The sequence below is a fragment of the Aulonocara sp. 'chitande type north' Nkhata Bay genome, linkage group LG16 (assembly GCF_057382095.1).
Source record: "Aulonocara sp. 'chitande type north' Nkhata Bay isolate Kocher_YH1m ecotype deep benthic linkage group LG16, A_spYH_male_GT1.1, whole genome shotgun sequence".
Lineage (NCBI taxonomy): Eukaryota > Metazoa > Chordata > Actinopteri > Cichliformes > Cichlidae > Aulonocara > Aulonocara sp. 'chitande type north' Nkhata Bay.
In genome coordinates this window covers 26,314,875-26,331,039 of record NC_141359.1, presented here as the reverse complement: position 1 = coordinate 26,331,039, position 16,165 = coordinate 26,314,875, and the positions used below count along the sequence as shown (strand labels likewise).

General features: G+C 39.8%; 1 protein-coding gene across 5 annotated transcripts in view; it reads left to right on the top strand.

The window, feature by feature from the left end:
- Positions 1-9,343, top strand: part of galnt13 (polypeptide N-acetylgalactosaminyltransferase 13) — a 35,288-nt gene extending 25,945 nt beyond the window's left edge. For 4 of the 5 annotated variants that reach the window (XM_086265816.1, XM_086265819.1, XM_086265815.1 and 1 more), the window contains 2 exons: positions 1,183-1,405; positions 7,606-7,744. In XM_086265816.1, coding sequence (XP_086121942.1) covers positions 1,183-1,368 — 186 coding nt within the window. In that variant the 3' untranslated portion in view covers positions 1,369-1,405; positions 7,606-7,744. Of the gene's footprint in view, positions 1-1,182; positions 1,406-7,605 lie in introns of all 5 variants that reach the window. The other variant, XM_086265820.1, reaches the window with a different exon arrangement.
- The last annotated feature ends 6,822 nt before the right edge of the window (positions 9,344-16,165 follow it).

Genomic DNA, 16,165 nt, shown 5'->3' with positions numbered 1-16,165 from the left:
TAAACTCAAATTCCTGCAGGTAAGGGGCATGACATGACCGCGTTTCACCACTGTTGGACATTCTCTTTATTACGCTTGAAGCTCACACAAGTCGGCTCAGCTTCCCAGCTGCCAGCCACATACCAACAACAACAGCAACACCACAACAGGACTCTATACCGATCTTAAGTTGGCGAGGCGTGATTGCGATCCTGTGCAGCTGGGTCCGCTTTCCCTGCCGACCACGCCCTGCCACGAATTAGAACATAGATGACATGTTTTTACTAAATATCTAACTTTTTTTTTTTTTTTTTTTTTTTTTTTTTAAATTGTCCATCTCGTTTTATAAATTGCCCCCCAAAATTATTTGCATTGTGCTAATTTTGGCAAATATCGTCTGCCTCATTGTAAGGACATGTTCAAATTGTTGATGTGGTCATTTTCTCAGGGGTTTGAACTTTGAAACCAACCTCCTAGACTTTCAAGTGGTTGCTTTGGAGACAGCAACCAGGCCTGCAACTACTTGCAGTCAGTTGCTGACCCCAAAGCCACTTTGTGCATCAAGATGTCTATTAAAAATAAGTGGGTCTCCTATCAGACTGTCAACAGTCTGCCATTGAATGGGGTCAAGTTGGCAGTTACATGCAATCTGTGAGAACAGAGGGATTCACTGTGATAAATCAGCAGAATATGGCACCTTTATATTAAACATTAAACTGTGATGTAATTGCTGCAGGATGGCAGTTTAACTAAAGAATGACATAGGCACTCTGCTTGCTTTTATATAGGAATTTAACCAGGAGACTTTCAATGGGCAAGCGCTTATTGGTGCAAACACACTCAGATTCATAAATGCAGACAGATTTTAATGTGTTGCCAATCTGTCTGCATCAATGAGATCTGCCTACAAGTGATTGTTGCTACTGATTTGATGCAAGGAGGATGCCATCCTGTTACCTTTTTTCGTGGGTGACTGAGCCAATAGTCACATGAATAATTTGAAACATGACCCATATCGCTTATGAAGATATGGTCCATCTAATAACTAAATAAAACAAGAAATGGACCAAATAAGTCAGACATTTAGTCAGTGTCTGGGAAAGTTTACTGCGAAGAACAGACGCATCAGTTTAAGAATTACTTTATGACTCTGTGACTTACCTTGAAAACCATCTGTCCCTTTTCCCTCCTGGCTCACTGCAGAAGCACACCTTCCTCCACATCATCACCCAATCATGTCTGACCATCGGCCGTCTGGAGGACGGCACCTATGGCCCCACTGTGGAGTACTGTAACAACAGTCCAATACAGTCGTGGATCCTCCACAACTACACTCGTCTGGAGGTCGCTAGACACCTCTACTTCAGTCCCACGGATTATTTTCTCTAAACTCAAGTCTGCTCTCGGGGGCTACGGGGGGCGTGAGGTGAGCAGATTAGCACAAGTTAGGTGTAGAATTAGAGGTTGGTGGTCATCATAGTTGCTCTGTAGCAATGTAGTTTCACACTGTTAGAATTCACTAGACCTGTTTGGGCTGTAATAGGCAACTTTGGCTGTTTTGAGAGTATGTTTGATTTTCTGATTTTTGTCAGTGAGAGTAGACTTGTGGTTCTTCCAGGTGTACGCCTGAATGTGCATGTGTTTTAGGAAGCATTAACACTTTTTTGTTATTGGTGACCTTTCAAGGGGGGAGTGCACAGAGACGTGGGAAGAGCTTCATTACACAATGACAGATGTCCTGTCAAGATGCTTCTCTGTATAAGATGCTATCTGGAAGACCTTTAGCTAATCTTTTTGCTAAATTACATCTCAATTGACATTTATTTTCCAAAATAAATATTATATTTTGATGTGAAAATTCACTGGCTGTCCCCTGGACTTCCTGCACATGATGAATGATGGCCGAGATGGAGGACGTGCTTATTTTTAGCTGATTATCTGCATGCGGAGCTTATTCAAATGGGCTCGCCATTGTTTACAAGTTCTTTTGAAGTGATCCTTCATTGTGAACCCATCTTTCATGGCTGTAGTTGCTCAGGCCACTCTCTTATTGGCCAAAAGCAGCTGTGTACACAGTGTTCCATGTACATTGTAAAATGCCCATTATCAGTGTTTTTTCACCACTAAGCCTTCTTATTTACATACTTTTGTGAGGAATGTTCTTCAGCTCAGCATTTCTGTCCATTTCGGAGTTGTTATTTTCCTGCCTTTTCCAGGCTTTGTGTCTGTCAGTCATTCTCTCTGTAGCCAATTCTGTTCTGTTGAGTAATTTGGAGTGAACATCTCAGAATCCTGTACTGTTGTATCTCTCAAAACGCTAAAGAGCAATTTCACTGTAGCATGCCACAGTTTCTGTGTCCAAGCAGGGCAAATTGGGTAAGGAGCTCCCGGGACTGCTGGTGTGTGTCAGAGTTGTGGCAGTATAGTGACCTGCTGTTAGATGGCCTGATTTGCTGTTCACTCTCAGATGTCCTCCTAGCATAGCAAGCAGAGAGGAGCACGTACACAAGAGAAGGGCTCCATTAAAGCAAATGACACTGTTGCTGAATCTGCCCTGAGATACAAAAGTATCTGCTGTGTTTGTATCCCACAAAAAAGCCACTCCTCTATCTAGATCCCCAGCAGCAAGCACAGAAGATCACGTCAAAACAAGAACCTCTCTGCCTTTCAGCAAGTCCAGTGTGTTGTGTGGTGATAAAGAGGATGCTATTCCTCAACCTGGGTTATGGTTAGAAACGGTCATCATTTAATTAGCTGGTCTCAGCTGTGCACACACTCGGTTTCTTGCTCTGGAGACTGTGCTTGGTTTGCTGGGAGGAAGATGGGAGTTTTCTCTGCCCCAAAGCAAGCATGAAATAATTATGAGCAAAGGACAGGGCCTCCATATTTCGAGTAATTTCATTGAACATGGAACTTTTTTCTTTTTCAAATCATACTTTTCTTGTGCCACATGTTCCCCTGGAGTAAATTTAGATTTTGAATGAAAGGAAAAATAGTATCTTTATGATTTAAGGCTGTTTAGAAAGGCTTTGTAAATGATTATGCCCTGCGCATGGCTCAAAAATGTAGTATTCATTCAGTCTGGATTAGGAAAAAATTGTTGATCTTTGCTTCTTTTTTATTCTTCTTCTCAATAGTTTAGGGAGAACTTTGCTATGAAGTTACAACTACTATTAAAGAACTACTTTTTAAATTAAAGTATAGTGTAGCACAAGCTTACTGTTCTTTTCCTTTGTTTTTAGACAGGTGTGTGAGGTTGTGTGCCACCTGCTCTCTTTGTTCTCACTCTGTTTGAACAAGTGTGCCCTGTAGGGCAGTCTGCAATGTGTACTTCAGGAAAGGTGTGTGTGTGTGTGTGTGTGTGTGTGTGTGTGTGGCTGTGTTTGCATGCACTTCTTTGTATCCAGGCAGATAGTGTTGGGCCCTTGTGTTTTATAGCTTGAGATCAAACATGGCCTGAGCGTCTCCGTGAGCTCATTAGTCTGAATATCCTCTGTTAACTGTCAAAGCACAATCTTGTTTTAATGAAGAATTATGCCTCGATTGCAGAATTTAAAAACCCCCAAATCATGCTTAATGACCAGTTTTTATGCCATGATGTATTTTTAGGTTACTTGTTCACCTGCGTTTTATTTTTTATGCCAATATAACATTGTGTTAAGCTGCAAACTGCTAAACCTGAGGCTATCTCTGTTTTGGTTTTCATTTATACGCTTATACATTTTCATATATTACATGGCATCTTTGTAGCTCCTAACATAATTTTCCCAATTTCTCTCGTGGCATTGTTTTTCTCTGCAGAGGCTTTGCTTCTCTTTACAAACCAACTCTCAAGTCCCCTACTCCTCTGCATGTGATCATTAGGATGAGAAAAGCAACTCAAGTGAGGAATGAAATTGCGGAAGCATGTTACTACTGAGGGTTTAAACATAAATGGTTAATCAAGGCTATTGAGGGCTCTCTCACAGTTGTTAGTGGGGGGTGTTATCTCTGGTGACGTGTGGCAGATAGCCACAGATTCTCTCCTGTGGTACATACCACTTGTGTGGTGCTTGAGTTCGAGCTCATCACAACAGGTGTGTTATTTCCAGTCTGGTCCAGTTTGTCCTGTTTTCTAGCCTTTCTGGTTTCCACGAAAAAGCATCACATAGGACAGACAGGAGCGATGGAGTGGAGCAGGAGAAGGAATACTGTAATTACATTAACGGGGACCCTGTTCTATTTAAGTGTCTTGATGAGCTATGGCAGTGACAGTGAGCCAGTATGCACAGTACCAGATCCCTGAGAGTGTAAATGGTTTTCACTCATCATTATTTTACTAAAATGTCTTTCATGAAGAAAGCCAGTTAATCAGTCATTGTCACCTGAGCCCAGTTAGACAGAGCCCAATCCAACTTGTCCCACGGTCAATTTAGTTAGCAGATGATGGCATATTTGGCCTGTGATGTGTAATGAAGCCACTGTGAGAAATGTAAGGTTATTAAAATACTTCTATAATGATAAGCTTTGCAGTTACACACCTTCATTAGTTCTGTACAGGTGTTTTTACTGGTATACAATGCTGTGCAAGTCTAGAGCAACCTCTTATTTCTTTATATTTTGCTAGGAAAAAGGGAACTAAGTGCAGTGATTCTCAAAACGTGCAAACATACATAGAAATACAGTTTATAAGGCAACAACAGAGTTTGAGCAATTGCAATGAGCTTGAAAGTCAATATTTGGTGTTACTGACTTTATACTTTAAAAAATGACATGGAAGTTGCCTAAGACAGTTCACTCTGTGTTAAAGTAGTCTTTAGGAATAATTCTCAAGGCCTCTTGAAGGACAGTCAAAGCTCTTCTTTTGTTCCGTGCTTTTACTGCATTGCAGTGTGTTTGAGTCCACGCTGAAAACTGAAGCTGCTGCCAATCAGATGCCTTATAGTTGTTGGTGGGTCAGAGTCTGACTTTACTTCTCGGTGTCAATAATTCCATCTATTTTGACAAGGTCCCTAGCACCACTGGCTGAATTGAACCCCCAACCATGACCGATCCTCCGCCATGTTTAATACATAACTGTGGACACTCCCTGTTGTACCTTTCTCCTGAACTCCTCTGTTCATGATGATTTGAACCTAAATTTTCTAAACTGGATTTATCACTCTATAAATATAATTTGGCATGTCTTGGCCTTTTATCTTCTCTGCCTCAATTTCAAACAATTTCTTATGATGTGTCAGTGAACAAGAGATGGATCAGTTCAATGGCCAGATACATCTCTCTGGTTCTGTGTCAGGTCTTTGCTGGATTCCCCCCCCCCCCTATTTTATAAGGACACGACAAATACAGTGAATCTGCTGTAGCCACTTCTTTTGTCCTTCACTTGTCTAGTTTCCTCAAAAATTTTAAGGACACACTGCACACCCTGCTCAAATATGGCAGGTTTTCTGCTAATAACTCTTTACAAATCACCTTGTTGGTAGGGATGGGTACCGGTGTCCGGTGCCATGATGGCACCGGTTCTGACATAAACGGTAGTAACCAGACCGAAAAGCAGCGCACATTTCGGTGCTTTATTACGGTGCTTTATTTCAGTGCTTTATTTCCTGAGCTGTGATACACTTTAGATTCTAGCCAATCATTTTACGTTTCCGAGGATAGTAGGCGGGCCCAGGTACGTACGTTCTTTTAGAGCAGAGCTACAGATTAAAAATGCCCAAGGCGAAGCGGTCAAAAGTCTGGCTGTACTTCACAGCAAAAGATGCAAACTCAGCAGCCTGCAACAAGTGCTTTAAGCTGATACTGTGATACTGTCAAAGGAGGTAACACCTCAAATCCGATGAAACACCTGGCGACGCAATTTAATGCTGTCAAACTGTGTTGTCTTTGAATCAGCTGAAAAATGGCAACAAATTGTGTGTTTTTTTTTGTTTTTGTTTTTTTTGTGACACACTGCTAATACATGGACTGGTTCTTATATAGGTTTTTTTCAACTCTAACTGAGCACTTAAAGTGCTTTATACAACTTGCCTAATTCACCCATCCATACAAGCAACTTGGATTTACTATCTTGTCCAAGGATATTCGGCATGCAGACTGGAGGAGCCAGATATCGAACCACCAGCCTTCTGATTAGTAGATGATCTGCTCTACCTCCTGAGCTACAGCAACCATAGTAACAAAAATGGAAAATTTTTATCAGATTTTACACAATTTGCAACTGAGAGGCGATCATTGTGGTGTACTGATTAAGGCACACACAATCATTAGGGTAGAGATATTTGTTGCAACTAATGTCACATTGTAACCTTTTTCTTCTCCTCGTGATCCCTGGTTACTTATGTGTTCTGAAAAAAGATGCTGCTATAATGTGTCGCATTAACAATAAAAACACAGTTTATCCCAAGCATGGTGTTGAATAAATAATTGTGATGTGGTCAGTGCCTATTATACTGTAGCACTTTGATCAAAAAGTAAATATAATGAGCTGCAGTGTTAACAATAAACTCTTTTTCCTAGGTTATTTTAATAATTGGAATAAATAAATATTTAAAACTTATTGTTCCTGAGAATGGACCAGATCACCACATGTATGTGATAAGGGTCACTCAGAGGAACAAACATTATTATCACCTCACATCGCTATCATTTCAGCTCTTTGGTTTGATTTTCTGGCCTGCAGTGAATGGTTGGTGAAAATTAGGAGCTACAGGACCGGATCTTTTCCTTTGTTGATGGCACAGACCAAAACAGAGATAAAAACGGAGTATAAACAGACCCTACATTAATTTTTAAAGCTGCTTTGTAATTTCGGGATGTGTAAAGAATGTGTTATTTACATTCGTAATCAGAATATAATCACTTTTTTAATGGTCCAAAAATCAGCTTTAAAGACTAGAAAACGCCTCAGTAGACCTCCTTGTTAAGGTCAAATGTATGCACAGGTCTACGTTTACTTTGTATGCGATCCACTTGTTCATGATGTGTCTTCACCTGCTATTCAATGAACATACAGGAGTTTGCAAACCTAAACATAGTGATAAAACTGAAAACACTGTAGCGAGTTTGTTGCAGTGGTTTTAACATTAAAACAACTCCTTTTCCCATTACCACTGAATGTGGGGGGGAGTTGGCTCTAGAGAGGTTGATGCTTTTGAAGCTCAGTCAATCACAGAAACATCCTTTTGTTAAAGTGCCAATGACAAGTTTCTCCCCCGACAGGAGCCTCGATTTCCACAGCGTTTCACAGTGAGAGATGTATTGTATGAGGGGTAACCCTTTTTTATGTTCCTTATTTTGTCATTCTGTTTTTATTGTTTTAATAAATGGTGCAGGCACAGACTTAAGTTTATTTACTGGGTCAATGGTACAACAAAGCTGAAATTTGGGAAATTGGTAGTTAAAATGAATCTGAGGGTTGGTTTGAGTGATGCGCATAGATTCAGCTTTTCTTCAGACCACAGTTGAAGCAGTGAGGCACTGGCAGCTGACACTGATGCCCTCAGTGATGACCTGCATCTTTGAGAGTACATGACTGTAAAACACAGGGGAGGTTGGTCTTCAACTTGTAATTGTTTAATGTCATGCGTATATATTTACATCAGTTGTAACTGCCTGTTGTTTTGTTTTTTCATCTTTTCTCTCCAGCGACTTACTCTGCTGCATGTGAATAGCAACCAGTGCTTGGACATGCCCTCTGAGGACGACAAGATGGTCCCCACATTGAGAGACTGCAATGGCAGCCGTTCCCAGCAGTGGCTGCTCCGTAACATGACCCTTAGCGTCTGACTCTTCACCTCAGTCCTCTGTCGTTCTCCACCCAACCAGTCCTGGCTTTCCTTACCCTCACCAGATGGCTCTTACCACACATCATGCACCTCTTGCTTTTACATCCTGGCCAAGAAATGCAGAGAACTGGGCAGCAGCGGCTTTTCTTCCATTTGATCGTATTACAGTTCAACACAGGTTTGAGGATAAACTGCACTGGCACCTGCATTTCTAAAAATATGATGAGCTGTAGCTTTGGGAACTTTTACAGATCTGAACTAGGATAATGACGTATCGGGTCGTGCATGGAAAACACTCACATCAAAGGAGTCACACTGTGATGGACACCTGCTAGCTGTGAATCTGCTGCACTGACTGCTGATTAGCTTCTGGAAAAACATAAACAGGAGACCATTTGTCATTTTCTGAGACGTATCTTTGCAATGGTTGAGATTCTATAACCACCACTGTATCCAGACAGGCATTGATGTATCTACTATAGGTACAGTTGTAAAAGAAAACCGCTCGTTTGCTGCTCATTCTCTTTTCGTGTCGGTGTCTACTGTGTCTATGCTTGAAGCAGAATGGTGGTCATTTTAACTGCAACTGTTGACTAACATATGGAGATCAGCACTGATAGGTGTTACCCTCTTAAGGTGATTTACTGAAGGGATAAAGTCGTAGCCCTTTATAACCTACAAATGCTTTTCCTTCTTCTTTATCAAGCCCACTGTAGCATTAGCTATTTAGGACGTGTCTTTTTATCACATTTCATGAGACCGTGTGGTAATAAATCTGCTCGAGAAAAAACGGAAGCCCAACCTTAACAAACTGAACAATCAAATTTCAGTTGAAGCCCTGACACCCATATCAGTTGTTACAGTTTAACTTAAGAGGAGTGCCATTTTTATGAAGATCCCTTAAACTTGGTTAAAGAGTTGTACTAATCTCTTTAAAGTTTCTAGTACTGTGCAGAAAGTCTTGAGCCACCCTTAACTTCTTGATATTTGCAGTGCTTTATTGAAGTATGCAAACATACATGGAGATGCAGTATAAGACAAAACAGTTTGTATAATTCTAGGGAGCTTTAAAAAAAATCAGTTTTTAGTATTCTTCAACACAGCCTGAACTCTCTTAGGCAGCTTTCTTGTAACTTCCATAAGTAAGTCTTCAGGAATAGTTCTCCAGGCTTTTTAAAAGACATTCAAAGGTCGTCTTTGGATGTTGGCTGCCTTTCTTTCCATTCTGTCAAGTTGATCCCACACTGCTTTATTAATGTTGAGATCCGGGCTCTGGGGACGCCAGTCCATGATTGACAGTGTTTCACTGTGTGCTTTTCTATCCAGGTATGTTTTTGCTACATTGGCGGTGTGTTTGGGGATGGTGGATCTAAATCTGATCAATTTTGATGAGTTTTGAAGATCCCCCAGTAATAGTGGCTGAATTGCAGTCACAACCATGACAGAGCCGCCACCTTGTTTTACAGATGGCTATAGAGACTCACTATTGAACCTCTCTCCTGAATGCCTTTGTTCATAGTCTTGGTTTAAAGAAATTGTGGGGAAAATGTTTTTGCAACAGAATGCTAATAACAAAGCGCCTAAAGATACCCCCCCCCCCCCCAAAGAAAATGCAAAATCCCCCCAAAACATTAGTCTGAAAATGGTCAGGTGCAAGAACTTGTCTGAAATTAAAAACAACAACAAAAAAAGCAGTCAATGTCCAAAGACAAAATTTTAAAGATTCAAATGATAATTATTGCTCAAGACCACTTTAAAAATTGCATGAAACTCTAACTACTTTGGAAGCAAAGCAAAAGGAAATGAGGGGCAACTCGAGACTTTTGCACAGCACTATACCTGAAACATATCTTTGAAATTCCAGGTCGGTTGTTAACTGACGCAGCTGTTGATGTTCCGTATTACTCCAACAGGAATTACATCATGGAAGTTAATCTATTACAGGTGATGAGAAATATGATGTTGGTTTTGGACTAGAAATACAAGTGATACATTTTGAATGAATGTAGATTTTAACAGGTACTTTTGAGAAAATCACACTGTAATATTATAGCTATCAAAACATCATTACATCAAAAAGATTATTTTTAAGTCTGTTTCCATATGATTTCAAATTCTTTCCATAGGAGATATCATGACATATCCGGGTGCAAAACTTTCCTTATAAAAGTTGTTACATGTTTGGTTTTTAGTGATTTTGGATGGTTGAGGCGTTTTATGTTTGAAAAGGATGGTTTGAGATAAAATATTGCAGCTTATTGATATTAAATAATTACCATATCTCATAAATAAATGATACAAAGTCTTGATCATTGCATTAAGTGAATATGAAGTATATCAGTACTCATCGTTACCTTTACAGATATCTTTCACCACATTCGGCAAACAAATTGTATTGTACATAATGCTGTTCAGATGTATCTAGCACCATTGTTGTTATATATACAGAACCAATTATTTTTCTAAGATGCTGTAAAACTGGAATATTCTTGCAAAACATACTGAATGATGATTAAACGAAACCACGTGATAGATTTGGAAGTAATAAAAACAGTGCTGACTGTGGGTTTTGAAATTGTGCTGTGTTTTGGAAATCCTCATTGGTCCCACAAAAACCAATTCGGAGACTATCTGAAGGACTAAGTACATGAGGGGTGGGGTATACTGCCCATGCTGCTTGAATACTGAACTGATGCCAGGTGCCTGCTTGGCATTCAGATTGAAAATCAGTGACCTCTTTGATATTACGCACACACATTTATTGTTTTTCATTATCTTAAAGTGCATGGTGTTAGAACAGGAATGTAATGTTTCAATGTGTGGGTTGCACATTTGTCATCTGTTTGTACATTTCGCTTTTTTTTTTTTTTTTTTTTTTTTTTTTTGTAGAAAAAATAAAACTTCTGAACATAAAATAATGATTAGCTTCACTGTTGAGCACCTGACAGCTTGTCGCACCAAAATATACGGTTGATTAATAAGCTTTTAAGGCCTCACGTACATCTCATTACCCGGGGTTACTCTGTCCTTTTTAAATGTAGCAAATTGTACCGTCTCTTTTATTATGAGCTAGAAAAAAACACCAATACAACAGGATACTATAAGAGTTACATTGTAATGAATGTTAGTTGTTGGTTTTTTGCTTTATGTGTAAAGGAGTTTGTCATTATTCTGTGTGCTTTTAATCACAGAAGGCTCGACCTTTCAGGTGACTCTGAAAAAGTCTGAGACACAAAATTGTTCTTTTTGAGCAAAGCTTTGAAAAAATAAAGCTAGCAGAATACCCAGCAGACACTGGACGTCATGAATTATACAACTTTACTAATTATTATTTGGAATATTCATTCATTTTTCTGATTTTTGTTCAGTTGATTACTTAACGGCTTAGCCTTGAAGCCTTAAGTTGTTGAAAAGGACAGCATATATTTTTAATATTTGTTTTCTATACTCAAACCTCTTACAGGCAAAGTTGTCTGAACAGCAAGTCTGCACATTTCAGAAGCTGGATTCAGGAAAAAAAAGGCTTGATGACTTACTCAATAAATGTCAGGCTTATTGATTGGAACCAGGATTTCCAAAGTGCTGCCCACAGTCCAGTGGCCACCATGATATAACACAAGGTAGCATTTCCAACTTCTTCTATTATAGCTATCAAATCAGGCTTCATAATAGACTTCATAGCAAATCATGTTAATACTTTCAAGAACAGCTGGTGTCAGTCTAGTCACCCAACTAAAAACTAGTAAAACGACTAAAAATGGCATAAAACACCTTCCTCACTGCAAATGTGTTTGAAATCGGCATTTTTATCCAGCACAATATTATCTGCTGCCACTCTTTGTTAGCACAGAGCGTAGGAATTAGAAAACGATTTGAACATGCTGACGAACATCCTTACACTCATCACTTTATACAGTAAGTTAGGCTTGACTAGTACCCACTTTTGCCTTGCGAACTAATTGAATTTGCTATTGCATAGATTTGTTTTCTGCACATCAATGATGCAACTGCCTCTTTCCACCACATGAGCTATATTAGATTGTAACCAGGTGCCTATGAAGGCCGTTTAAGTACAATGAACTGTCATGTTCCAGTTTGACATTGGACCAGAGAATTGCCGCTCACTTGGTGTTTTCTCTTTTTCGATCCATTCTCGCGAAACCCCAGAGATGGTTGTGTGGGAAAATTCCAGTACATAAGTAATTTCAGCCAACCCAGCGCCAACAACAACGCCATGTTCAGATGACATCTCTTCCCCTAGGTGATGCTCGATTTGAACTTCAGCCGATAATCCTGTCATTATCTGCATGCCTAAATTCACTGGCTGTGATTGGCTGATTAGATATGATGTTAGCAAGTATGTGAGTCTCAACACCTTTCTTACATCTACATGAAACAAAGAATCTCTGAAGCTAACTTTTTAACTTGTTGGGTATAGCATCATTAATCCAGCAAAAATATATATATATATTTTTAATATAGTGCCAAATCCCAACAATGGTCAATACAAGTCACTTAACACTGTAAAGTAAAGACCTAGTAATACAGACAAACACCAACAATCAGGCGACCCCCTATGAGCAAGCACTTTGGCAACAGTGGGAAAGAAAAACTCGCTTTTAACAGGAAGAAACCTCTGGCAGAACCAGGCTCAAGGAGGGGCTTTGAATAAAACCTGACAGCCTCATAGAGATGTGTTGGCTCGAAGTGCAATCCAGAACAAAGTCCATGCAAAAATATTTGTACAAAAAATATAAAAATAGACCAATAATGAATATTGACTGTGTTGGGTGTGCTGATGTTCCTTGTTTCTGCTCAGCTTCGCATTTAAAGTACAGTGAGGAGAGTGGTGTAAGTCTTCATTTTTTCATCAAATAAAAGAAAGAATAACCATTTAAGCATAAAATTAGAAACAAAAACTATTTGTGCCTAAAGTCTCATTAGACATAGTGGGTAAATAATAAACACTCATAGCAGATATACTGTGCATTTTCATTGTCCTCACTTATGGTAGCTTTTTGATCAGTATTTCTCAAAGCTCTCTAAGGTGCCCACTGCAGAGGTATTAACAGTTGTTGTTGTGGGACTGACAAAACATCAGTGCCTCACAGCGCTCCCAGCAGCTGCCCTGAGGGGACTGACTGTGGTTTCAGACAGTTTCACACCTGTAGGAAGCGAAACCCAGGCTGGTTAACGGGCCCTGTGAGGATAAGATAGCGGGTTTGTGGGCACACCAGGAGGGTCCATTAAGGGGTGAGATGCTTTAAAATAATAGCCCTAATGGAAGCCTTATCTGTGGCTGTCTGCAGCTTTCTGTCGCTCCGGAAGGTAGAACATCCTCACGATGAAGACTCTGCAGTTCTCCGCTATTTAAAACATGGTCTTTTTTATGCTCAGGAAATACTGTATAAATAGGTGGTTTTATCTAGAGACCAAAGACCATATTACACCATGTCTAATTCCCCCATTTTACACAACAAAGTCCCTATTATTCCTGAGACTGTTTGTTTAGAAAACACAAGGGAATTATTTAATGTTTTATTCAAAAACGTGAATTCATTCAGAAGCCAAGCATGCACACTATAAAAGTACCTTTAGGTTTACAGTAGTATTTGTGTCACCAGCAAAATCAAATGAGTGCAAAGGAAATATTTAAGTTGCAGCACCGGTGTGTGAGACTTACTGCAGTGCATTCAGCTACATGTGGCAATAAAAGACGATAGTGTGTGATTTGTGTGCACTAAATTGTGTCTTGTGTGTTGCAGTTAGTTATAGTTAATACAAAAGTAACAGTATGAACAATAGAATAATTGTGTTGAAGTGCATAAATGTGTTTTAGTGGGTTATTATAAATAGTGCTATTAATAAGGTTGGTAAATGCCATCCTTTTAAAGGTAAATCCAAGCATTAACTTGAGTTTTTTTCCCCTTTAAATCATGACTACTGTTGCTTATAGAAAAGCTCATTTTTGTTTGTTGTTTTTTTTTCCTTGAGCCCATCCTGGTGGAATTTCCAAGGACGCAACAGGAGCAATTGAACCTCGTCTCCTTAAGTCTGATAGTCTCCCTAACCCGTTTCCATTAAACCATCATGACAAGAAACTCAACACTTTCGTGCCCTGACTTCAAATCCAAGGCTGGACATTTTGTGTCCTATCCCTCCAAGTATCTGCAGTTTGCTTGATTGTATACCGGTCTGCCTGGCTCTCCCCTGCACTATATATAGGTTTCCATCAACTAAGTGAATCCAATAATGGGTAGTAGAAGAGAGAGAGAGGGGATAATCAAACCTCTGAATGTGTCTTTTCGCCTCGCTTGAGACCAAAGGAGAAATCCTGCACTTAATTGTTGAGGGGACCTAAAGTTCCAGAGCGCCTACGTTGGAAAGCAGCTTTAATTAGACATAGTTTGAGGCTAATATCTCAGATGGGGTAACATCCACTGCCACAGGAGGCACCCACACACCCACACATACCGAGAATAATGTACAGTACCTGCCTGTAGATGTGCAGAGCCAGCCTAGGGATTCAACTGAGACATTTCTGATGTATGCTTGCCATCTCTTGAGTAATTTTTATTGATTTTCAGGGAGGAAGTGGCTCTAACAAGCTTCTCCTATGTGATAATCTCCTTTTCACGACGAAAGCAGTGATTAGGAGGAAGGGCCCCGCTGCTTTCAGCAGTAATTGTGTGGTAATCAATCATCAATCTCCAGGAGCTGTTCGACAAAGCACTCCTGTTCAGATGCTATTTTTGACCCAGGCAACAACTAATAAGGTCTCGCTTCAGCTAGGGACAGAAAAACCAACAGACGCAGAATAATATTCCCATTTGCTGTTCAGTGTACCTACAATTTTTATCTCTTTTTAAATCTATGATTGCGTAGCTGTAAGAGGTATGATAGTTTGTTTTGCGGTTAAATGTTGCCATCTCTTTCAATCACTGACAAAAAGCTGTAATGTCATTTGATTACCACAAGATGCTGACAATTTCATATGTCCCTTGGAGGCACCACATTGTGACCCAATTGCTTTACTCCCATTTCTCCACCAAAGCAAGGGCTGAGGTGGGTCTGAGGTGAATGTCATGAAACTTGGTGCAGAGGTGTAGCAAAGGAAGAAGCCATTCAGTTTATGTGTATGGTTTGTGTCTGCAATATATCCTTTTCTTTTAAATTGCAAAATAGGGCATTGCCCCATGGGCTCATTGAATGCACTCCCAGGGTGCCCTTTTGTTTAGAGATGCTGCTCTTCTTATCCACCACATGGTTTTACATTACATGCCAAGTATAGAGGAGAGTCTGATAATGCTTCAGCATCCAATCAGCATGCTTCAGATCATGTTAAAGCCTAATCTTTGCAGGGAGAAAAGACATAGCACACATCTTTTATAAGAAGAGGATTGCTTGTTCAAAATTCAAGAAATCAATACTGTAGCAGCTAAATAAGATTACAGAGAATTTTTAGTGAGGAAGTCGTAAATTTGTGGGGGGCGTAGAAGAACAAATCCATCAAAGCCAGCATCAAAGCTGAGGCGGTTTTCCCTGCACTGTCTTTGATTGTAGAGATTATAAAGGAAGATAGAAAATAAGAGAAGATTGCCTGACATGATGGCTGATCTTCCGAGAATAACCTCAAGTGCTATCCTAGCTGATTTAGGGAGGGGGACAAATGCATCTAGTGTCCTACATTGGTCTGATTAGATTAATAAATCAATCCCATCCTCACCCGCCCATCAGGTTTTGCCCAGGCTATTTTTAAGAAATGGGTTACAGAAGATCATCAAAGTATTTCTGATCACTGACTAACACATGACACTAGCTGTTGCATAACTAACATCTGCATGGAAGAAGTGCTTTTGGTGGAGAAAACCCCTTTTTCTTTGTTGAAGCAAAATGCACTACTTTTTTAAAATTCTCTCATTATTAGATGAGAACTTATCTGCATATATTCCAATTTAGTGCACAGAGTTACACATCAGCTGCCTCCTGGTGTGTGACAAGAACAAGCCCGGACTTTAACCTCTTTCTTGGATTTAGCTGTCACTGACAAGGCCTACCGTATGTGCTGAGCAGAATTAAGGAAGCGTGTCTGCAGGGTTGGGGATGCTTGAATGATGCTTCAATTAATGGTTTCTATAGACTCCCTTACAGTTGATAAGTTCTGCATGTTTGGATAAAAAACACTTACTAACACTGCATGATCTTTTTTCTTTGTAATTGTCTCTGTGGCTGCAAGTTAACCTGAAATCAATCCATGTGGAAATGGGAGCTTTTGTTGTGAATTACATGAAAGTAAAGGTACACAATGACAAACGGTTCCAGTAACCAGGACTGTGCAGTTTCAAAGGTTCCTGCATACCATCTCTGAATTGAGGAGGGAGCCTGAGGGTACATCTTTCACCTTCTCACAATGCTGTTAG